Source organism: Staurois parvus, unplaced genomic scaffold, assembly GCF_062004578.1.
Source record: "Staurois parvus isolate SC_StPar_1 unplaced genomic scaffold, SC_StPar_1.0 ptg000021l, whole genome shotgun sequence".
Taxonomy (NCBI): Eukaryota; Metazoa; Chordata; class Amphibia; order Anura; family Ranidae; genus Staurois; species Staurois parvus.
The window spans coordinates 14,959,497-14,985,959 of NW_028317817.1; the positions used below are offsets into that span (position 1 = coordinate 14,959,497).

A 26,463-nucleotide genomic window follows, 5' to 3' on the forward strand; every position below is an offset into this window, starting at 1 on the left:
TTCAACCAGAAAGACCTGACAGCAGATGTAGAAGATGCTTTTCTATGCATTTTTTCCTCTGAAACTTTTACCTTGTCTACTTCCAAGGGTCAAAGCTGGGGGTTTTCCTTTCTTTCTCATAGTTCTTGATTGGCTTCTAAGATGGTATGCCAACCTCATTTGTCTGTTAGCCAATGTTCCATGGCCTCTATCAGATTTGCTAGATCTTTTATGTCAAAGATTGATCTTCCCTCCTGCTTCTTAGCACCAGTTCACACCAATGTCATGCAACTTTGAGGTTTGACTATGCTGTGCAGCTTCATTGCCACTTGCTGCCACTCATACATGTCATAATGAAGTTGCACAAAATAGCGCAGGAACCTTTTTTGGAGATTCAAGTTGCAGCGATTAGAACGGGGCATTGAAAGACATGGAATGCAACATCGAAGTTGCAAACCGCATTGGGGTGAACCAGGGCTAAGATGTTGGCTTGATGGCCTGGCTGTTAAACCCAGTTTTGGCGAGACAGAAGAATTTCAAAATAAGGAAGCTTTGTCCCTTAATGGACTCTGAGAAAAGGAAACATAAAATGCAAGATTCATTTAAAGTTGGAAGAGTCTGTAGGTTTTATTTACAGAAGCTTGAAAGGAGCCAAAGTGAATTTGTTCTGTATTTATTTCAAGCATTCAGTCAGATGAAGGAAAAGTTTGGATGTTGGAAGTGAGCATAGATTGACTTAATTTCACATTACTTCATACTTTAGTGTCTTCACTAGGTGCTGGGAGACAAAATAAGATGTCACCTGTGAAATTAGCTTGGTACAGAAGACACACACAGTAGGAGAGACATTTTGCTCCTTTGTTGGTCTTTTTACATGTGTCTTCTTCATTTTTGGAGAAAATGGTTGATGCACATTTATGAAATATCAAGTTCTATGTAGGAAACATTTTCCACAAATTAGCAAAAAGGTGTTTATAACATAACAGCAAAACATTTATGTTAAATAGCAGGAATATATTTTCAGCTCATGAACACCTGTCATAGAAATGTTAGAAAATGATTTAAAGAAAAGTAATATGAATCATTGGAGTATGAACAGGGGCTGCAGCAGAGGTAGCACACCATTTTGTAGTTACCCAAACCTCCCTACCCTACTACTCCAGTAGTAGTAGTAGTAGTAGTAGTAGTAGTAGTAGTACTGATTAAAAACATTACAGTTTCTAATTCTGTAGTACTTTGTTTCATAAGTGTAACATCCTAGCATCAAATGACATAAAACAACATTCACTGATGTACATTGGTGATGATACACCTTCATGTCCAATGACTAAGTTTGAATATTTCTTCAAGACTCTAGAAAGCATATGTGGCTTAGATACTTTGAATGCCAATATTTTTATGGAAAATGCTCATGGAAGGCTTTGATTGCAGGTAGAGGTACTGAAAGGATGAGACAGAATTTAGAAATATAAAGCTAGAGTTAATTCTAAATTCTCTTGAGTTATGAAAGGCAAAACAAAAGGATCCTAACACATAAAGAAGCCGCATTACTAACGTAAATAAAGCTTTAATAAACAAGAAAACTGATATAAATTCTGTATAATAATAATATAAATCTGTTGGATAAAAAAATGCATAAAGTATACACTATGGTGCTCTTATCATAAAACATTTAAAGTAGCATCTCCCCCTATAAACCATAAAACTATAACCCCATCCTGAACAATAAATGTAAATGTTAAAGATGAATAACCCTAGCAAGGGAGCACAGATAACCAATTCCAGGGCACTTGGTTCCTCCTGTATTAGATACCTGGTTGCACTGAGAACCCAATTCTCTTGTCAGAAGTGATCTGTGGTCCACTGACATTTATATTTATCATGCAGTCATGCATGAAGGTGTTGTGTTTTTAAATATTTCTAAAGGTCATGACTACTAATGGTATATATATATATATATATATGACATTCTTACCATGCAAAATGTATATTCTTTATATTATTTCTGTAGTTTGTTTTGTTGTGTTTATTAGGATCCTTCTATTCTGCATTACATAGTTCTAGATTGTTTGGTATCCATTACTACATTTTTAGTGTCCTATAAGACATTTTAACATTATTTACAAATGAAATAAAGGTTTTTCAATTTGGTATGTTGGTATGTTGAAAACATTCAAATTTATTGCAGTTGTAGTAGTTGTTAGCACTGGTAAAAACATGAAAAAGGCCAATAATAGGTAAAGAGATGAGGGGGAAGAAGTTAAAAGCTAATTAACAAAAATGTAATTAGGAGTTAATGAATTATTGAAACTAAATCTAGTCAAAACCTAGCAAAAAAAATTAAATTACATTTAATGATCATTACAAGTTGTTACAGCCACCATTGAAGCACAATCCCCTGTAAGCGTATGAAAAAGAACTATGGGTATGAAACTGACAGTTGGATCTAGTGGTGCAATCAGCAATTGTGTGTAGGGGAATTTATTCTTGCCTTGGATGCTTAAAGCGTATTTAAACCCAAAACCAAATATGCCATTACAAGTCTTTTGTTATATGTGATGAGTTCAAAAGTACCTGTTGATCTTGCAGGAGCCTTGTAAGCTTCATATGTTCTCTACCTTTGCTGACTTTTATCAATACATTGTTCTCTGGTTTCACTGAGGACTGCAGAACAACTCCACTCCAGGGGTGGACTGACCATTTGGAAACTCGGGCACTGCCTGAGGGCCTGGGGTCAGTAGGGGGCCCCATGAGATGCCCCTGGTACCTTTTTCATAGGCTTTTTTGAGTTTGGGCAAGGACACAGGGGACCCATGATCCCCGATTGCCCGGAGGCCCCATGAGTTGTCAGTCCGCCCCTGCTCCACTCTATACTATTTTAGGATAGTCCTATCTTGCTTCAGTTGATCTGATACAGTACAGTAAATAAGTGCTACCATGCTAGGACTGTGAATGGGTTACTGGCAGAATAACAAGGTGAAAATAAAGAAAACAAAAAGATTGAAAAAAAGAAAACCAATGCAGGCATTTCAACTGAGGAATTATAAGCTTCAATATTTTGCATTTTGGTTTTGTATTAGATACAGTTTAACCAAAATAATTTATGACATGGTTTTCCAACCAGGTTTCTGCGAGAAGTCCCCAGGGGTTCCAAGGCTGGAGGTTGCAGAGCAAGGTGAGGAGATAATTTTATGTGCCTAGGAGAAAGGTGGTGGCTAGGCTGTTAGAGAAAGGTGCAGTGTGAAGCCTGGAGGAATGTGCAGGGACCTGACTGTGCTCACACAAAGTAAGGATATTGGTTCCTTAGAGGTGGACCCAGTACAGAGAGTGACCAGGAAGCAGAGACACTAGCGTGGAGCACACAATGAGGAACTGGCTGTCTTCAACACACACTAGGACATTGTCATGTTCACCCAAAAATTGAGGGGGGGGGTTGTGATCACTATATAATGAAAAAGAGAGTTCTATGCTTAATACTATGTCCCTACCTACGTATATATCTCATAGTACAAAGGCTTAGGGGGTTGATAGGGGACAAGGATGACAATAATAATGGTAGTGTGAGAACTTCTTTATGGGGGTTACTGAATAGTAAGTGAACAGAATTACTCGATTTACTGTTTGTGTTATAATTATGTTAATAGTTTTGCTATTATCATTATCAGCAAAATAAAATCATGCACCAGGAGGAACCCAGGATCCACTGCACAAACGTAGGGTCTGACAATGGGTCCAAGGATTTCATCCCAATACCTAATGACAGTCAGGGTGCGATTGTCTAGCCTGTAGAGGTCTGTGCATCCCTTCATGGATATGCCTCCCCAGACCATCGCTGACCCACCACCAAAATGGTCATGCTGAACAATGTTACAAGCAGCATAACATTCTCCACTGCTTCTCCAGGCTCTTTCCACATCTGTCATGTCCAGCTCTCCTACAGTAACTGCCTGTCTTCTGGAATCTCCTCCATGCTCTTCAGACTATGCAGGGACACAAAGCAAACCTTTGTGACAATTTGTATGCACTATCACGCATGTGGTCATGCGTGCGTTGTCTGTTGACACTGTTTGATTTATAGTTATTTGAGTTGAATTTTTTTTTGGAGAGCTTTTGCATGCAATTACATGCGTTATTCCTCGTTTATCACAACTTGACCACACTTGATGTATTAGTCCCATTTGGACTTTTTGGATGTTTTACCATCACTTATAGATCCAATTAGGATCAATTTGGGCACACCTGATGCACTAGTCCCATTTGGACTATTTTGGATATTCTACACCACCTATACATTGTGTGAGTATTGTTGACACTTTCTTTTCATTATTATTTTTATTTGTTTCACGGTATAAATTTTTCACCATTATGGTCCTTGAGAGATCAAACTTCACATTCTGACCTCACAATATAGGCAGCGCCTGTGAGGTTTAATCACATTGCATACTTTGTCTTATGTCACTTATCGTTTATTCATATTTATGTTTATATAAGGTATATCTATATATCTTCCACTTATATTTGTGTGTTTCACATATGCACTTTTGTTATTAGCGCTACATCATATATTGTGTTATTTACTTATAGATCATTAGGTATATGATTGGATGTTGGCAGTTTCATTAGTTGTTATTGTTTTAGAGATTTAGGTAGGAGCGCAGGAGGTTTTCACTCTCACGTATTGATGTGCCATCCTGGAGGAGTTGGACTGCCTGTGCAACCTCTGTAGAGTCCAGTTATCGCCTCATGCTACCAGTAGTAACACTGACCCTAGCCAAATACAAAACTAATGAAAAACAGTCAGAAAAGAGGAGTAGGGAAAAAAATGTCAGTGGCCTCCACGTAAAAACCATTCCTGTTTTGGGGATCATCTCATTGTTGCCCTCCTAGTGCACTTGTTGATGTTAATTTAATTAACACCAAAGCAGATGAAATTGATTAACAACCCCCTCTGCTACTTAACTGACCAGATCAATATCCCAGGAGCTTAGTTCACTTGATGCTATACTCTGATTAAAAAGTCTTCCTTTAATTTTTTTGAGCAGTGTATATTCCCCTTTGCAGTACAAAGTATGTATGTATAGCCTCTTAAAATCAAGCTTTAGCATTTGTTGCCACTAAACACACATGTAGATGTGTTTTACCACTGAATAAAATGTTTGTGAAGCATAAAAAACAAGTCTAAGTTTCTAATGAAAAAAGATGATGGCATTAGTTATTCTTTTGTTTATTGTTTTATCTACAACTCACTGATTGTGCTAACGCACCGCAAGCTGTAGATTGGATTTATTATAGGGGTTCCCTGAGACCTGAAGTTTGTTCTCAAGGGTTCATTGGGGTGAGCTTACTTATGGTGACAAGCCCATGGAGCATGCCTGTCCATTGTGCATGAGCAAGACTACTTGTAGTCTTCATCAGAAGCCTATGCAACAAGGTATAAAGCATTAAGAGATGGACCAGAGCAGTACCCTTGTGGCAAGTTAACCTGGATTTATTTCACTAAAATCTGCAGATTTAAAAACTTTGAGAATCAATTATGAAATGAAAGAATACATTTCCATCACACCATAGATCTTCAGAATAACATCTGTAGATTTAAAAATGTAAAGAATGACTTTGGAAATTAAAACATATACCACCAGCACACAGTGGATCTTTAGAATATCATTCAAAAAATTTATTAAAATGATCACATTACAGCAGCAAATTGTGACGTCTCAATGCAATTGCAGGACCCCTTCATTTTAATGCATTTTGGATGTTATGCTGAACCTCCATGACATGCTGGTGATATATGCTTTGACACCAGTTCCCAGCTGGTAGATGCTACAACACCCACTTGCTTCACGCCATTCCAGGAAGGCGTGTTAATGAAATATTCTACTTGAATTTCATTTTGAAACAAAACTGTTAAACCTTATCGAATTTAGTGACTGTGTTCACATATATTTTACGTTAGTCACAATAGGAGCAAAGAAAGATACCCCCCTCCCAAGCTGGCACTCACCATCCAACAGTTGTCTGTAAAGACTAACAGTTTGCATTTTTTTTCTTTTTGTTATTATTAAACACAATTGTAAAATAACTATCATTATAAAGTGATTTGTTTAATTTTAGCTGTAGTACAATTGTATCACTTTATAATTGTTTGCTTTTGTATTCTGCTTTTACTGTTTAAATTCATTGAAGCCTTTGACTAAGTATATAATATATAGAATGCATTATATAGGCACAGTCATTGGGCACCAGGGCCAGCTTATGAAAAAGAGTACAAAGCCTCAGGGCATATATTTGTTGTAAATAGCAGCAATGTGGTGTATCATAATCAATAAGCAAGGGATGAATTAAATGGGCAACTGAAATCAAATAGCATATTGATCTCAAGACCCAGTATTTATTAATCATTTCTGAAAATAATTTAACGGAGTGATGGAGAAAAAGAATGTTAAATGAGATTATATTTGTGTTAAATCACATCCTAAGAGGCTGTATCTACTTAAAGTGACTCTACAGTGTGTTTTTAATCGGCATACCATTGTGAATTGGGTACAGAAACTCTTCCAAGCCTTTACTTACCTTCTACACTGGCTAAATAGAAGTCAGAAATTGTTTTCCTATGGTCTCTGCTCCATGTGTGCCACATGGATAATGATTTTAACTTGCTTGTGAGATATTAAATAATATATTCATTTTAAGAGGAAAAAAATACCAACTTAATACAGCATGTATAAAGCTAATGACAGTATCCGCAAATGCATGTAAACAAATGCATGTAAAATGCATGTAAACAGCTGATTGCTTATCAGATTTAACTACTTTTTGCCCAGCACCTTAAACCTATATGAACCCTCTTGAGGGCTTTTTTCTGATTTTGAGCATTTTGTAGATTGGCTGACAATTGCTGCTTTATTTTGCAGTCAACATGAGGGATCTTGATATTGTATTTGTGGACATAAATAGAACTTTCTTGAATAAACAGCAATTTTCTGTTGATTTCAAGAACATAAGATATGAGACAAGATACAGTGTTTGTTCTGAATTAAATGGTTTTTTTTTATTTAAAAAAATTATGTTGAAACTATATGTGTATTTATATATATATATATATATATATATATATATATAAAATATATATATATATAAAAACAATGGTGTATGCATTAGATATTGTTTACAAAGCTTTTTTCTAACACTATGACATAATAACATTTTGTCTTATGTATATGCGGTAAGTAGGTAGTGGTTCAATAAAATGTGTTATGCCATTCCTCCTTTACACCAGATTGGTATATCTTAGTTACTTGGTGGGAACATGGCAGAGCCCAGACACACAGGAGTGTATTCTGGTTCTCCATGGCAGAAAATTGTCATTTTTTGGCATCATACTGCATTTACATATTGCATTTACAGTGGCTCAAAAGTGGCATGATCCCAAAAAACTACCCAAAAATAACTATTTAGAAGAGCAGACCCCTCAAGGTTTTTAAGAAATAGGTATAACTTGGGCTTGATTTTTCAAAATGTATTTGCCAGCAAGATTAGGTACAAAACACCAGATACCCCTAGGAGCAGCGTTAAAACCCTGCCTGAGGCCTTATATCGTACGTTTATAAATAAAGATTTGTGTACTGACGTCTACATCACCAGAATGGGCATTTGCATGGTTCTGTATTTTGACACCCCTTGCATTGATGTTTGTAGAATTATTTTTTGTTGCTTTCAAGTAGAGATGAGCATATAAGCCTGGTTTCAATTCACCAAGAGTTTGGTGAATCCTGTTTCAAGTCCAGCAAACTCACTAAGCAGTGAATCCCAGTCTATGAGGGGTGAATTTTGTTAGGAAATTTTGGACATGTTTTTGGGTCAATGGGCAAACTACTGTATAAAAAAATAATAAAAAAGGCACATAAATACCATACAACAGAGAGAGGGTATTTCCAAGTGGCTTTAAGGGCCACAAATCTTTTAAATACCATGTTTGTGAGATGACTTAAAGTTGTGATAAAAACATTTATCTTGGTCTCATCACCCCAGAGTACAGAGTTCTAGTAGTCTTCTTGTTTTTCAGCAAGGGCAAATTTCAGGTGGGCTTTTTTTGTGAATGGGCTTTAGGAGAGGCTTACTTTGTGGATGATACCTATGCATGCCATACTTCTGCTGTGTACGTTGTATTGTGTCCTGAGAAACAATCACTCTAGTTTGGCTTTTTACTTCTTTAGCTAACTACAGTGAACTTGCTTGGTGATTTCCATCAACCCTTATCAGAAGACGTTCCTGCCGAGGTGTTAACTTCCATGAACAGTTAACAAAGATGGAACTGCAACCATCTCGCAGAGACATCCAGGCTGTTCATGGAAGTTAATATGAACAGCCTGGATGTTTCTGTGAGATGGTTGCAGTTCCATCTTTGTTTAATTTTTGTATCACTTTTTCTACAGTACTTTGACTGACAAGTAAAGCTTTGCTGATTTTCTTGTAGCCTTCACCTTTCTTGTGTAAAGAAATTGTTTTCTTTCTCAGGCCTTGTGACACTTCTCTTCAACGTGCTGCCATTGCTGACAGCATGAAATGGGAAGGGGTTTTATTTCTTACGTAATGCCCTTTTATAATCAATCGTCTGCTGGATATCTCTTTAATGAATAATTAAACTCACCTGTAGTTGAATTCTTGTTAATTAGGATTTGGTTGTCTAAAATTTAGCTTTGCTCTTAGGACTTTCATTGGGGTTATTGTTGCAACATGGTCTTGAATACATTTGTTTGGAAAAATACTTTTTTTGTGTGTGAAAATTAGCAAATCTTGTTTGCAATCAATGGCCCGCATTTGTGAGAGTATTTTGTAGTATAGTGTGACATAGAAAATGTTGATTCTGAAAGGAAAGTAAAGGTTTTCTGACAAATCTGTTGGGGTGTACTCGTTTATACTGAGTACTGTATTTGTCTATGAAATTGGAGTTTTCTTTAACATTTGCCTTGATTTAGATACATCAGCACCCAAATCAGATTAATTTCAGTTAATAAAAAGTGTTTTTTTTCAAGTAGTTTTAGTAGGGACACATGCTTTTTCAGTAAGAGGTAATAGGCCTGCTTTGACTGGCATATAGAAATTGTTTATATGTTTGCTGATGTGGTCCCTGTTCTCACTAATGCAAAACTGTCCTGATATTGGCCAATTTCTATTAAACACTCACTATAAATAAGTAGACTGCTAATAATTGACCAGTAGCAGAACAATGTCAAATAGCAAGGGCAAATTTACTAGGAACAAATAGTGCAGGTTGGGGTTTTGCTATATACTAGAGACAAAAATTATTTAATTTATTTAACCACCTTCCGCCCGCCATATAGTACAATGATGGGCGCAAGGTGGTTCTCTCGTTCTGATAGGACGTCATATGATGTCCTTCCATTCTCACTGTGCATGCGCGGCTCAGGGAGTACGCAGCGCACCGATCGCCAGTGCGCTGTGTCCCTCGGACACAGCGGATCACGGAAAGAGCCGAAGATGTCAGCTCGGTCATGTGATCAGCTGTGTCCAATCACAGCTGATCACATGAAAACATGGAAATGCCGGTTATCGGCATTTCTCTCCTCTCGAGCTGTCACGCTGACAGTTCGTGAGGAGAGGAGACCCAGTAATCGGCTTTACGCGGAGGGGACATGTACATTGATCATCAGGGCACTGATGATCAGTGTGCCCTGATGATCAGTGTGACCCCAGAAGTGCCACCTGTCAATGTTCATCAGTGCCAGCAGTCAGTGCTCAGTGCCACGTGCCAGTGCCCATCAGTGCCACATCAATGCCACATATCAGTGTATACCAGTGCACATCACTGCCACATATCAGTGCCCATCTGAGCTGCCTTTCAATGTCACCCATCAGTGCCAGTCAGTGCCACCTATCAATGCCAATTAGTGTCACCTATCAGTGCCACCTATCAGTGCCCATCAGTGCTGCCTGTCAGTGCCAGTCAGTGCTGCCTATCAGTGCCAGTCAGTGCCGCCTATCAGTGCCAGTCAGTGCTGCCTATCAGTGCTGCCTATCAGTGCCTCCTATCAGTGTCATGTATCAGTGCTGCCTTTCAGTGCCCATCAGTGATGCCTGTCAATGCCCATCAGTGCAACCTACCAGTGCCTCCTCATCAGTGCCACCTATTAGTGTCCATCAGTGCAGCCTATCAGTGCCCAGCACTGCAGCCTCATTAGCACACATCAGTGAATGAGAAAAATCACTTATTTACGAAATTGTATAACAAAAACTAAGAAAAAACTTTTTTTTTTTTTTTAATTTTCACTGGGTTTTTGGTTTGTTTAAGAAAAAATAAAAATCCAAGAGGTGATTAAATACCACCAAAAGAAAGCTCTATTTGTCTCAAAAAAATGATAAAAATTGCATATGGGTACAGTGTTGCATGATCGTGCAATTGTCATTCAAAGTGTGACAGTGCTGAAAGCTGGAAATTGGCCTGGGCAGGAAGGGGGTAGAAGTGCCCTGTAGGCTAGTGGTTAATTTACTATGAGGACGGGGAGGGGGGTGTATGGAAAATGATTGATATAATATGAGGTTCAGTAACAGATGGTAAGTAAAAAGTGAATGCTTAGCTCTGAGCACCCCAGACTTAAAAAATGGTCCATTAACGTAAAATAAATTCAAAACCACCAAAAGATAAGAAAAATTCAAAATACTATCCTAAAACAAAAGCTAGATTTTTTAAAGGGAAACCTTGTTGCAAAAAAATATTTTCTGTGGACATTGATCCTCATTCTGCTGAAGAGCTACACCAAACAATGACACATTTAGTATCCAAAGCACTTTCTGCTTCCACAGCTGCATACCATTTTTTTTACTAGGCCAAGTGGAATGACGTATGGTTAAAGCTAGTTGCTTGTAAGGGATGAGTAGAGCATAAATATTGATTCATAAGGTATCTGAGCTGATTATTCTATACCATTTGTAGAGGTATTCCTGTTCTCTGGCATGGCAATATACAGAAAGAGTTTTTTTCCACTTTGCTTTGTCTTTGAGTGCAAACAATTGACAATTTGAAGATTTTCCCAAACTGTTGTTAACTTCTCACATAAAAGGGTTCTTTTGCTAAAACTGTAGTAATATACAGACATACCATGGTGTCCATTGTCAGCTGAACTTCAAAAAGATATGGTGCAACTTTTTCTATAATCGTTAGGGTCCCTTTGGTTCAAAGTATGATGTAAGCAAAATGGACATGTGAGCACCTCAATGTTGTCATTAATTTCTGACCTGTAGAATATATATTGGACTCCATGTGTCCTTGATAAATATTAACTTTTAAGTACTCATTTTGGAACAACCAACCTATTACAGGTCAGATCATCAATAATAAACATTTATTCATGAATGTTTCAAAGCTGTCTGAGGACACAAATGCTTTGCCTTTGGCAAGCCATTTAGTATGGCATATTTCTTTGCTGTAAGCTGAGACTCATTAGCTGTGTGATCTTTCAGTTGTCTCATTTTCTTATCTGAAATGGGAAAGCAGGACATAATTAAATGCACTTGAGTTTCAAGTACTTCATCAATAGTGTTCTTGCCTTTGAGTGGTTGCCTGTTTAGGGTATTAACAACTAATTCATGTTCCCAGTTTTGTCATACTTTATAAATATAGTTTATATAATATATATATATCTATATATATATATATATATATATATATATATATATATATATATATATATCAGTGACTTAAATACATTAATTAATTGTTTCATTCCTGCAACAATACAGTTCTAAGGCTTTTTTTCTGAGACATCAGCCTGAATTGCCACTTTTGCCATAGAATGCTAAGATTTCAGAAGTAACAATAAATTGTTTTGTCAAATGCATTATTCTTTTGAGATTTCCTTTGAAAGATAGGGCTTTTCTTTAAGAGTTTTCTTACTAAGGATAAAATAAATAAATAAATACATAAAGAAGAGTTATTTTTTTTCAGGTAACTTTTTCAAGCTCTGACTGATTTTCAGATTGTCTCATGCCAGTTCTTAGAAAAAGATCAGCACCTTGAATTATTCATTTCTCTTATACTTTGGGGGATTTTGTTCCAAATACAGTTCGGTCATGAATTATTTCATAAATATCAATGAAAGAACAATCCCTGACTGCTAGTTTTAGGCCTGTCATAAACTGACTAGTCAGTTCACTTTGCACTCTGTTGTAGAATTTGTATCTGGTAAAACTTGGGCTTGCTTTTAAAGTTACATAATCATTGTATCACTGAACTGCTTGCCCTCTTCTTCAGGCATGTCTCCTGATGTGTCATAAATGTCCTTGCTTTTCTCCTCAACCAGTTATAGCAAATAACACATTTCCTTCTCATGACTTTTATTCAAAGGATCATTCAAGATAGGATCACCATGGTATTTAAATCTTTTCCATTCTCTGACATGTTTACACTGTACCAATACATGCTGGGTGTATGTATGCCACAAAACGCTACTTTCTGTTAGAGTGGAATTGACCTGGTAAAAAAATTGTAATTTAATCATGTTGAAATAAAGGGATGTTGCGGTGCTTGCAAATATCTGAGTTCATATCAGTCCTTGTGTCAGTTCTTGGATTCTAGGTCTAGGCTGTACATTGGGCCTTGACTTTTACCAGTTGAGATTAAATGGGAACTTAAGTTCTGCTATTGTTTTTTTTTTCATAACGTTTTATTAGGAACAAGGAAACAGTACAAGTCAAAAGCACAGCATAAGGGAATATTGTATGTATCACAATGGTCAACACGTACAGAAAGGCACACACTTTTAAGCAACACGATTAATCCGAAACCCACAATCAGTGCATACTGTGAAGAGAGAATACAGACTTCGAGCGAGTACGTCCAAAGTAAGGGAGGGGTTGTTCCAAACCACGGTTTGGATGGAGGGCTCTCCATGAGCTGTCTATCTGATCTGAAAACATAAAAATCTAAAATCGTTAGACAGTGGGGCGTGGCATGAAATCACATAGGTCTATGTAGGAGGGAATTGTGGGCCGGGATATTCTAGTAGCTTTTAAGCAGATCAAGGGGTACGTATCTTATTTTTGAGGTTGATATGTGCGCCTAACAGTACCAATCTGAGGAAGCCTAAGAGAATGTGTATGGGAGAATGCTAATGATGGTGTGATTCATGGGAGAGGAAAAAGAATAGAACAAAGTTGGGGAATAGCAAAGAAGGGGGGAGGGGGAAGGATCACGTGCAGGAGGTGACTAGGAGAGGGGTAGGGGCAGAAGGAAGAGGTGGAGGAAGGGGAGGGGTGGGAAACAGGGGGAGGAGGATGAGGAGGGGGGAGGGAGAAAGAGCGAAAAACAAACAAATTAAACAAAAAGAAAAGGGGGGAACAACCCAAGGGGGTCGGAACTGGGATCAGGTCATAAAGGGCCTGACAAGAAGGCAAGTCGCACTTCTATTATCTAAAAATGAAGAGAAGAGAATATCGCTTTGCTCCGGTGGGGGGGGGGGGGGTCAGGTCAATCAATCAGTGTACTGTTGTTTGCTACAAGCAGGAAGGTTTTTTTTTTTCGGAATTGCAGTAGAGACATGAAATGTCTCTTCTGAAATAGAATACATTTACCTGCCTGTTTGCAGCATCCCCTAGCATGTAAACTGTAATGTGCACCAGCCTGATCCCTGTGTGCCAGAATGACATGCACAGGAGTGACATCATCCCATGCTGGAACTGATTGAAAATTGGCACACAGGAGAAGATGCTGGCACCAGCAAGGTAGAGAACAATTGGAGCAAAGGTTAGCATAAACTGCCTTTAGTTCTACTTTAAGCCCCAATCTTTCCTGGACGTGAGGTCTGCCCATTTCTTTTCAACTTGAGATCCATTTTACAGCATGGGCCTTGTGACCATGGGACCTCTACAGGGACACATAGAAATTTTTGAAGATTACCAGGCATTGTTTACAGGTACCATGAAGTTCCTGCACTTTATCTCTGTCATTAACTTAGAAACATTTTAGGCCAGGACAGGTTCAGTAAATACACAACTGCATCAGAATTGTGTATTTTTCATCCAGAACATCAACAAAACTAAATGGCTGCAGTCCCACCCCTAGCAATCAATTACAAACATAAAGATTATACACTGTTATGGTGACATCTGTGTTCACCTTGGTTACATCAATTACCCCAGTTTTAACATATTTAGTAGAAAAAATGGCACAGGGGACATAGATCCATTTCTGCTATTGGAAACAATGAGTAGGTGGTCTTTATGATTAGATGAGAATCATGTAGCACAGCACATTGGGACAGGGGATATGTGTTTACCCATTTTCGAGGGTGCCGAAAAATACTGATCCCATTGACTGAAACATATATTGTTGAATGTTCTGTGGTAGATGTGTTCTGCTACTTTATGCAGCACTAAGTGTTCTCTTGTCTAGGGTCATTAAAACCTTAAACACCCAGGTTGTTAGCCTTTTACTGTTATACTGTTGAAAGGTTTTCATCGACAAGCTTTCTATGCTGTGCAACTCATAGCAGCATACTAAAATGTGGTGACAATTTGGGTTTTATCTGTAGATTTGTTCCTGCATCTCCATAAATGTTTCTGCATTCAGTCCACATGGATAATTTTCAGCCTTCCATACAATTTTTTTTCCATAATCCACATTCTAAAGCAAAATTTTGTTCTTGAAGTATTGTGAACCAGCTGTTGTCAATAAGCTGAAACCAGTAGAGATTAAGTATACTCTATTCACATTACACTGTAAAATCTGTTTTTAATTAAATCTCTGCGAAAACAAATGCAGAATAATGTCCCAGTGGAGAACACAAATAGACATTCTTTTTTATTTCCCAGATAACATTTCCTCTAGAACCGCGCAGGACGTCACATTTTAAGGGCTAAAATAATTGTTAGCTTTTCTAAGAATAGTGGGGGTGACATGTCATAATTTGTTTCTCACATTCATTTCTTTGTGTGTTGTGAGCTTTGCAATCAGTACAATCGCACAAAATACTTATGTTACAGTTTTGGTTCATGGCAAATTGTTATGTTTCAGTGATAACAAATGGAAGCGGTAATACTTTTATAAATGGCACATTCTATTATCAACTGTCACCTGAAATGCAACAGAATTATTTTTTCAGGTCTTATCTTAATAGCGCGCTGACATTTCAAGATGAAATTTAGATGAAAAAAAAGGACTTTGCAAATAATGTACAGAAAATAAGTTTCTAAAATCCATGAATACAGATATCTTTATATTCAATGAAAACTACAGAATTTTTATTATATTTATGCAGTTAAAAGAATGTTTTTTTATTCAACTTTTTCACTCTAGTTTATTGTCTATTTGGAAGATTTCTAAAAAAAAAAAATTATAATACCCTATTTATGGGGCCTGTCAGTGTTTTAACAAAGAGGGAAAACTCCTCAGCATCCTCATTAACAACAATGGGACATATTAGGGAGCTCAATTAAATATTACTACACTTTCTGGTGGCATTTTCCTTAAGAACTACCTGCTCCTAATTTAGACAAGCATTTGTGCCAGTGTCTGTAACATTGCAGACACAGGCAACAAATTCAGGTAGTGACAGCAACAGGTTCTTAAAGAATTACTACTAGTTCTTGTTTTACTTAAGTGTTTGAGGTAGTTCTGTGATGTATGGAAAGTATCAGCCAGTATCAGAGTAGAGAGTCCTTTAGTTTATGGGGGTATTAAGCAGTATTTGGGTGTCCTGTGGTGTAGGGGTGGGGATATCAGGCAGTGTGAAGGATTCACATGATGTATGGAAGGGTGAGGGTTTTAGGCAGTGTGGGTAAGTTCTGTGGTGTATGGGTGGTATTGAACTGCGCAAGGGTGTCCTGTGGTGTTTGTGTGGAATCAGGCAACATGGAGGTGTCCTATGTTGTATTGTGGTGAATTTGGCATATCAAACATTGTATGGGGGCTATAAGCAATGCAGGGGGTAACACTGAAGGTTAATGGTCACCCCACAGTACTGCACTCTAAGCCAAATACAATGCCTTAACCCTCCCCCTCAATACATCACAGGACAGTCCACACTGTCTTATATGCCCAGAATATGCCACAGGACTCCCCCCCACTGAAAAATGTGGACATCTCTTTGCAATAGTTGTGAATTTATTCAGTCACTTTATTTGAAGTGCAGAGTTTGAGATGGAATCACAGGAAAATGGACATTGTCTTTGCATGTTGGACCAATTTGGGGTTCAGTTTTCCTATATTTATTTTTAATGTTTTGCAATAAAACAGTGTATTTTGGCATTGGTCTATGGACTGTCTGATGTTCTGTTTCATAATATGTAGATATGGTATATACAGTATGTTTTCAGAACAAGATCACTAGAGAGGGGATGTTTATTTATTGGTCAGCAATGCCAAATATAGCTGTGCAAATTTTTTGCACTGTGGCATTTTAGTGTGGATGTGCATATATGGGGGCGAGGTTATTGTTCATCTCAAATAGGTGTGTATTTTTAAAACTAAAACTTTTAAGCACAAACTTTTTTGTGTAAGTAATGCTCAAAGTACATCTAAAAATCTTAAGTGTTTCCTTTAGTTTTGTAAAGTGTGAAAATGACTTAAAGACCATGGCAGTTTTTTTTTCTTTGGTTTGTCTTTATTGACTATTTGGGAGAGGTTGCATCTTGCCTCAGAGACCCAAAGGATGAGTTGAAATCTTTCTTAAACAGTTGCAATTGGAACTGGTGCTTCCATATGAGGTTTTCCTCTTTCTTCCTGTTTTCACAAAAACTGTCAAATTATAGGTTTCCCATTAAATTGTTACCAGAGCCAATAAATTGGGTACATTTTTCCAGTGGGGACACAGAGTGCAAAATAAAACATGACATAGGTACTTTGATTTTTATTGTCAATCTAAAGATTTTTTACAAACCTTTTGGCTTTACATAAACTGCAAAGCAGTGCTTATGTTCTTTCCATATCACTGGAATTTGCCACTCTCATTTACACTTGAATTGTATTGCAAATGCTGACACCTAATAATGTGCCAATCTTGCCCAAGGTGATAGGTAATTTTGATGACAAAAAAAACAAACAAATGCAAATGGCAGATTTTGTATGATAAAGTGTAGTGTCATAAAGAATCTCTCCCATACCATACCTCTATCTATTCCAATTTCTATGGGGATCTAACAAATACTGCAAAACATTTGGTTAAGGCCGCTGTATGCAGCTATGCTATGCTACTTGTGTAAAATGCACACATGTAATGTCCTGAACACACACTACCTGTGCCGCTTTCATGCATTCATGTCTATGGGCAGCTGTACGTATCACCAGTAGCTCCAGGGCACTAACATATTCTGGTATGTTTATACTGCATGGGTGAATGCTCCCATATTCATGAGCCCTTTCAATATTACAAAATTCACTTATAAAAATACATTATGTAGAGATATATTCAAAGTCCATCAATCCAATGTATGTTGGTTAAACTGTAAAAAAGGCCTGGTTTATCTGGCATGCCATGCACAATACAGTATATATTGGCCAGATGAGCAGAAGTAGCATGAACCTTTTTGTTCTTCAACACTTCAGAACCAGTAACAATGGTTGCAGTTCAGAAGGAGAAAGTTGATTTGAAAACCATGTGGATCAGTAAACTGCTGATGTGTGTTGTCTGCGGAGAAATGCATCAATCATAGTCTACATTCCTAAATTATGTGATTTGAATAAAGAAGTGTATGAATCAGGAATTCTACATATTTTCAAATATTTGCAGTAGATCATGCTACATTTGACTGTTTGTTTAGGAGAAGACAAGAAGCCCCTACACTGAGAAAATAGGTTTACATAAGAAGGACTAAACCCACCAAAAAGTTGTGGCAAAAGTTGTGTGGGAGGTGTATCTTCTGGAAAAGTATGTTATGCCTACTTAAAAAAATCATTCATCTTTCCCACAGAATTAGCACTCAGGGTTGCCCTGAAATTTGAGAAATGTGGACAATCAATTGAAAATATAAAGCCCACTAATCTGATTTCTTTCAATACATATTTCCCAAGGTAACCTTATCTGTTCTTTTTAAAGCTCATGCAGTATCTGATTATTACGTGAACCTGTCAATCAAAGGACTTCTTGTTTGTCAAGAGATTTAGTGCTGCCTAGCATTTGGAGCTGGATAGTGCCATATGCTGGCATTAGTCATCATATAGGGTTTTAGCTTTTCTGCAGTTGTCAAGTAATCAATGTTAGTCTTTTTGCTGGTTAACTGGCAAGGTTCACTAAAAAGTCTACTGCTCAACCATAAAACCTCAAGTGTCATAAAGAAATATTTTTGGCTGATGTATAGTCATCCATTATATGCATCATATGCATAATTCTCCCTAGAGTATTAGCACTTGCTCACACATAACATGAAAGCTGTCATGAAGATTGACATAAAATACATGCATAATCATTAATTTTGAAGGACAGCTGACATTAAAACTATGTACTTTTGTAATATAATATATCTCATTTAGACAGGACTGAATTAATTATAATAACATTTAATATAAGTAGGTTTTTCCAAAATAAAGAATGGAAACTTTATGGGATTTGCATAGTCACAAAAGTAATAAGAGCAGCACATTTCCTTTCTTTGTGCTGTTTCACAACATAAAACATAGGACTGAGTTCCATTGTTTCAAATCCAAGTCTACATTTTCATTGTTTAATTTAGACATTAAAATGTATACTTTAATTGACCCTGAGAACCCTAAAAAGAATTTAAGCTGACATGTTCCCCAAACAGTAAACATCTTCAGGTACCTACAACCCATTATTGATTCCTGCATAACAGCTAAAGACCCCCCCCCCCCAAAGCCTATCTTGACTGTGGGAACAGCAACCAGCCTTTGTAGATGCTAGATTTACTCCAGGACCTTTATAGGTTGCCTCACTAATGGTAAGAAGCCAAGAGGCAGCAGAGTTGGGCCAGAGGGGAAATAAAAAAAGGACACAATTTTTTACAGTTTTCCTACTTATTTTTCAATGTATTAAAACGCTTTGTTTAACAACAAGTGTTCCAACTATGCACTGATTTCATCTAGTGAAAAAAAGTATATAAAATGCCTTTATTTCATGTACTTATTTTACCTCTGTGTGAAATGAATGGCCTGTGTATACACTATGGGCCATTCATACTATTTTCCATTGATAAAACTCTAAGTTAGAGTTTTTTTAAGTCAATCCTCTTCTACAAGTACACTATGTTCATGAATTGCATACAGTACAGGTCAGAATTGCAACTTAAATAAGATAGCACTGCCTATGATACTTCTTGCATTGGTAAGGGTTAATTATTCAGGACAAGTTTTTAAGAGTCTACCATTTTATTCCAGGTCCAACCTGTACTGCTTGGACCTAGAAAAAAGGGTAGACACCTAAATGCTTGTTATGAAAAAGTAACTGTGAAAATTAAAAAATATATATCTCATGGTCAATACGTAAGTATGTTATTGCAAATGTGCTAATACAACTACAAAAACCTTATGCAGGGATATATGTTAAGCAACAACCTGTGAAATACTCGCTCAAAAATGCTTTACAATACACTGTTTCAAAATTATTGAAGGTGCTATTTACACACCAAAACACCTCAACTAACAACTATCTATACCGAACAAAAATGCACTCAGCACATAAGCAATATTGTGCAAAGATTCACTATATTGCCAAAAGTGTTGGGGCACCCCATCCAAATCATTGGATTCAGATGTTCCAATCACCTCCATGGCCACAGATGTATAAAATGAAACATTTGTGAAAGAATGGGTCGCTCTCAGGAGCTCAGTGAAATCAAGCATGGATAGGTTTCCACCTGTGCAATAAGTCCATCCATGAAATTTACTTGCTACTAAATATTCCACAGTCAACTGTTAGTGGTATTATAACAAAGTGGAAGCAATTGGGAGCAACAGCAACAGGCCATGTAAACTGACAGAGTGGAGGCAGCACATGCTGAAGCGCACAGTGTGCAGAAGTCGCCAACTGTCTGCAGAGTCAATAGCTAAAGACCTCCAAAGTTCATGTGGCCTTCAAATTAGCACAACAGTGCATAGAGACAGACCTTCATGGAATTGGTTTCTATGGCCGAGCTGCTGCATCCAAGCCTTACATCACCAAGTGCGATGCAAAGCATTAGATGCAGTAGCGTAAAGCAGGCTGCCCCTGGACTCTAGAGCAGTTGAGATGTGTTTTCTGGAGTGACCAATCATGCTTCTCTGTCTGGCAATCCAATGGATGTGTCTGGGTTTTGTGGTTGCCAGGAGAACGGTACTTGCCTGACTGCATTGTGCCAAGTGTAAAGTTTGGTGGAGGGGCGCTTATGGTTTAGGGTTGTTTTTCAGGGGATGGGCATAGCACCTTAGTTCCAGTGAAGGGAACTATTAAGGCGTGAGCATATCAAGACATTTTGGACATTTTCATACTCCCAATTGTGTGGGAACAGTTTGGTGCTGAACCCTTCCTGTTCCAATATGACAGCGCATCAATGCACAAAGCGAGGTCTATAAAGACATGGATGAGTGAGTTTGGGGTGGAGGAACTTGACTGGTGTTCTAGCAATGCTCAACAGGGCCTTGACCTCAACCCGATAGAACAGCTTTGGGACGAATTAGAGTGCAGACTGAGCCAGGCCTTCTCGTCTGACATCAGTGCTGACTTCATAAATGCACTTCTGGAAGAATAGTCAAACATTCCCATAAACACACTCAAATTATGTACAGTCTTCCCAGAAGAGTTGAAGCTGCTATAGCTGCAAAGAGTGGGCCAACTCAATATTGAATCCTACGGACTAAGACTGGGATGCCATTAGAGTTCATGTGCGTATAAAGGCAGGCATCCCAATACTTTTGGCAATATAGTGTATCATTCACACAGTTGCAGTGACTTGTACAGTGTGCATGAGCATCTGGTTTATGTGGCTAGAGACACCTGGAGCTGTGTGTAGGCAGCCTACATTCAATTATGGGGATGTAAAATTTATATAAAAACATCCACTGTCTGTATTCTAGTCCGCTCACCTGCCTTTGCAGGTCTCACATTAGGAAGAGTCTCTGTGTCTGTATAACTGCTGTATCCCCATAGAGAAACATATGCTGTCTGCACAGAGCTCCAGGTGGTGCCAGTCACAAAAACAAGGTGCACGTTCATGTTGTATGGGGCACAGTGCCGGTGTGAATGAGACTGTACATGTACTGTATATTTTCACTTATATTTTAATATAAATCATTATAGTGTAATGCTCTCCATAGAATGTATTAGAGTACATGTATTTTTTAAATTTAATAGATTATTGAGAAAAAAAAGCCAGAAACTAGCGCAAATTCTTTTTGAGTGTATTTAGGTATAGCTCTGTGGGATGTAGACTGTCATTATAAATTAATTTAAGATAACATATTTCCCAAGTGGTTCATAATGTAGCCATAGATTTGTAAATTAAATAGAGCATCTCCACTAGCCAACTCATTGCCCTACATACAGTATATTCCTAATAGGAAACTTTGATATATTACCTATTTAATTTATGCTGGGCAAACTATACTTCAGCCTTATTAATAATACTTTCTTAATATGGCACATGTTATGCTTTGCGGTTTTATTTTACTGACTTATTTAAAAGATCAATTCAACCAAACTTAACAATCAGATTTTTTAAGAGAATGCACAGTGCATTGCATAAAATCTGATAACCTGCCTAGGTATCAGGCAGCCATTTTTCTGGACCACCTCCTAAATCTTCTATAGGCCAGTAAGGATTCCAACTGCATTTGCTGGAAAATAGAGATCCACAATAAAAGGTTTAGTTTTGTGAGGGGACACACACGTGCCAGTTCTGGTAACTCCTTGAATATTGGGGATCATCAGGTGCTCTAGAAGCAATTTAACATAGATATGTTTACTTTAAATACTGTCACTTTTCCTGTCTATCCTATCTTCATAGGTAATGATCAGTGATATTAAAGGTATCTTTAGAAAAACAAACAAACAAACAACCAAAAAAATTAGACTTACCTGCTCTGTACAGTAGTTTTGCACAGAGAAGCCCCAATCCTCCTCATCTTGGGTCCCCCATCGGCACTCCTGGACCCTCAAATAATGTATAGTATTAAGGCTCCAAATACACTAGCATTTTTTAAGTTCCTAGAAGCTGTTATTAGCATTTGTATGCTACTAGAAGCTAAATAGTGTTATCCTATGTGTCCATGCACACTACTTTTTTTTAGCTTCAGCATCTAGGAGCAGAAACAAAATTGTTTTTGTAGAGTTTTTTGGAGCAATGCTAAACACTGCTAAATACTACTAAAATGTTCCTAACAGCATTTTTCTAGCTTTTTTTCCTCTACATGTATTGTAAAAATGCTAATAAAACACTAACACTCCTAAGCACTCCTAAATGCTTCTAATATGCCACTAAAATGCTATTAAAAACCACTATTTGCAGCATTTTTTATCCAGTATTTTTCCAGTGTTACTTGAGCTTACAAAATGCTAGTCTGCATTGAACCTTTATATATATTACTGTTTCAGCCCATATGATTTGCTAAAATATTCACTTTTACTAGATTATCTATTACAGACTGTGCATGAAGCTTTGACTTTGCTCAAGTTCAGATCAAGCCCCAGCCTTACTCTTCAGTACTTTTGCTACCTTCAAAATCTGTTAGGCCAGATAAAGTTCACTTTAAATAAAAAAAAATTACCCCTTTGTGGCATTATTTGCTGGTCTGCACAACTGTGTGATGTTATACAAGAAATGGATCCCTATAGAAAAACTATCACTAGTTAAATCAAATTGGTTTGACATTTCAACGTACACAGGCTTCAAAATAGCCATCCTATAGAAAACTTTTCTCTTGTTAAATGAAACCAGTCTGACATTTTAACTGAAATGGGATCAGGAATACCTGTCATGTGTGGTCAGAACTTAGTTGGCTTAACATCACACGTCTAAAATACACTAACCTTTAGAACTGAGAAACAAACTAGGGCAGTGTACTTTCTCTGCTTCTATATTTCCTTTATAGTAGGAAAGGTGCACTTAGAACATTTCATCCAATTCAAAAAAACTGCGAGGTGTATGGGTCAGCAATCTGACAAAGAAAAACACTTAATTAACAATAAATTATTAAAAAATATGTATGTCAGATATAAATATATATATATATATACATATATATATATATATATATATTGCAAAATATATATATATATATATATATATATACACACACTCTTATATTTTAGAAAATATAGCAGCAGTGTCTGAATTGACAAGAATATAATAATTGGGTGTTGATTTACTCTTTACGGCTCAGAACCAGGCCATCTTCAAAATGCTACAAATAGATTACCAGTAAATATGAAAACAAACAGTAATTAGTGCTGTTATTTGTGTGTCCTGTGTTCTGTTAACAGCATGATTCTCTTTGATCTCCCTAAATTACTTGCTCATTAAACATTCTGTGTGCCTTCAAAGGATGTTCAAACAGCTAAAACACACAATAGACATTATAGTAAAAACATATAATTGATTTATGTTTCCTGTTTATTTTATTGATTAGTTATTGAATATATCTGACTGAAACAGCCAGGAACTGGCAGTCATAAGAATCTTCGATAATATCAGTAAACTAAAAGTCCCCATAAAATCTATGCTTGTAAAGAAAAATATAAATTCTTACCTCTCTCCATCACACTCAATGGTTCTTCCCACCAACGCGAAAGTCAGTAAAAGAAAAAATAGGAATATACAGCTTGGCAGGAAGACCTATTGAACATTGCTAGGGAGCCAGGAGATTGACACTTCAGAAAAAAAAAACTTCAGTGATTTCTCATCAATGGAAAAAGGTTCATCAACAGGAGAATTAAAGTGGAATTCCAGCATAAATGTAACTAGCCTTAAAAATGTCCCCTTTCCCCTCCTAACATTTATGCTGGCTAACCCATTAAAAAAGGACATAATTACCTATTTTCAGCCTGCTCTGGGCCAGTTACATGATCCCCTGTATCAGCCAGTGGTGGCTGCAGAGAGAGGAAAGAGTGCTCAAAAGTGGCCAGTAAAGCCTGGAGTGGTGATGAATCCATGCTGGACGAGGGAGCGTTTCCTTAAGCACCATCTGGCCAATTGATGAATGTAAAATATATAACCTTTATTTAAATATATAGAAAATGTATGTTCAGCTGCCTATTGGAGTGGAATGCACTGGGCACAACAATATGAATGAATACCATTGCAATTTACCTTACAACCAAATGGTTAATAACACCAGACCAAATCAAATACCATACCATTTTTGAAACCATCAAAAATGGTATGGTATTTGATTTGCTCTGGTGTTATTAACCATTTGGATGTAAGGTAAATTGAAATGGTATCCAGTTGTATTGTTGTGCGCACTCCAATAGGCATTAATTACAGCTGAGCATACATTTGCTATATATTTAAACAAAGGTTTTTTAGATTCATCAATTGGCCAGATGGTGCATAGGGAAATGTACCCTCGTCCAGTATAGATTTGTTATTTGCCAAAGATGATGATTTACAATTAGGGCTTAGTTCAATAGTTAACTGGAGTGGTGATGTCATCCTATGGCCCATCCGTTGTCAGCGCTTCCTCCTCTCCCATGCAGTTGCTGCTGGCTAACACAAGGGAACAAGATCATGTGACCAGACTGGAGTGGGCTGAAAATAAGTAAATATATGCATCTTTTTTACACAGGTTAGTCAGCATAGGTGGGGGGGGATCTTTTTTAAGTCTAGTTAGGTTTAAGCTGCAATTTCACTTTAAGTGTTTCTTTTCTTTTGCACAATGACAGGCTTTATTGGAATTAAAGGTTGTTATAATAGTGCAGCCTTACATCCTGGGGATAGGTGATTGTGCTTATTTCCTTGTATTGGCTTCTGTTAGAGTAGAAATGACTGTCCAGTGCCAGTCCCCTTAAGGCTGACCATTCTCCTGCCTTAACTCATAGTAATTCCAAAAATGACCTATTTACATTTTTAACCAATTCAATACCAGGCACTTTTACTCCTTCCTGCCCAGGCCAATTTTCAGCTTTCAGCACTCTCACACTTTGAATGACGATTGCGCGGTCATGCAACAATGTACCCAAACTAAATTTTTCATTTTGTTCACACAATTAGAGCTTTCATTTAGTGGTATTTAATCATCACTAGAGTTTTTATTGTTTGCTAAATTAATGAAAAAATAATTAAAATTTTGAAAAAAAACAAGTTTTTCTTTCTTTCTGTTATAAAATTTTTCAAATCAACAATTGTTCTTCAGAAATGTAGGCCATGATTTTGCTACATTTCTTTGGTGAAAAAAACCCAAATCAGTATTTATTATTTAGTCTGTAGGAAAGTTATACAAAAGTCCACAAAATATGCTATATGTCTGAAAACTGATCAATCCTGAAGTACTGATGGCCAATCTAATTTCTTGAGGCCCAAAAATGTCAGAATAGTACAGATATCCCCCAAATGACCCCTTTTTGCAAATTAGACAGGCATAGGTATTTAGTAAGAGGTATGGCGAGTTTTTTGAAATTGTCATTTTTTTGTCATTAAAAAATAAAAAAAAAAATTGACAATTACTGTCACTAGTGCAGTACAGCAGCATCATATACTTGGTGTGGCAGTGATGTGGGAAACTGACTGGTGACAGTTTTTATTTTATTTTTTTTTATTATTTCTTATTGCATTTTTTTCTTTTTTTTTCATGATTTTTTTTTTTCAATATACACTGTGACCAGAGTAGTATAATGTTACCATAGTAACATTGTACTATGTTGGGGAAGTGATCATTTTTTTTTTTGTTTTTTTTTTTACACATTTTGATTGCTTATAGCAAAGAACAAGCATTTAACTGAATGAAATCAATTCACTAGTGTAACTATAGTGTATATATATATATATATCAGTGTAAAATAGCAAATCCAAACCCTGTGAACAGCACAAGTGAATTGCTGGAAGAGCTGATTTTGGAATATATATTCATCTTTAGAGACAACAGCAAGGTCTTATGTACCATCTACATCGGATCAATATGTCAGGCAGTAAACAGTATACTCCAATTAATTCCTCTGCACATTATCTACTAGGCTCTGCTAACCTCAAGCTAAAAAGATAAGTTGTCATGATCGTGACTTATGTTCCTGTTCTTTGTGAACAGAATGTAATACAATTTTCTTGTTGTTAACTTTGTTCATAGAAAACTATTTTTGTTTTATTTGGAAGTTTTGTCTGGGAGAATGATGCATTAGGAACTAATTATTGCTGATCATGGATTGTGTGGCTTGAGTAATTTCTTTTTAATTGTCAGGATATCTTTTTATTAAAAAATCTTTGTACTGTATGTAACATTTTTAGATTATTTCCTAAGGGTATATATTCTGGATTGATTTATTAAAGGCATACAGGATGTTTTTTTGCAAGTTGCACTCTGCAAAATTTTTTCCCAGAGCTTAGTGATAG

The 26,463-nt window shown here is 36.9% G+C and overlaps 1 protein-coding gene across 5 annotated transcripts in view; it reads left to right on the forward strand.

Annotated features, from left to right (window-relative positions):
• The window catches only part of ZNF385D (zinc finger protein 385D), a 431,010-nt gene that overhangs the window by 275,080 nt on the left and 129,467 nt on the right, over positions 1-26,463 (forward strand). For 3 of the 5 annotated variants that reach the window (XM_089691066.1, XM_089691034.1, XM_089691049.1), the window contains one exon: positions 3,104-3,154. The exons of the other annotated variants lie outside the window; for them this stretch is intronic. In XM_089691066.1, coding sequence (XP_089547192.1) covers positions 3,104-3,154 — 51 coding nt within the window. The remainder of the gene's footprint in view (positions 1-3,103; positions 3,155-26,463) is intronic. 5 annotated transcript variants of the gene reach the window in all.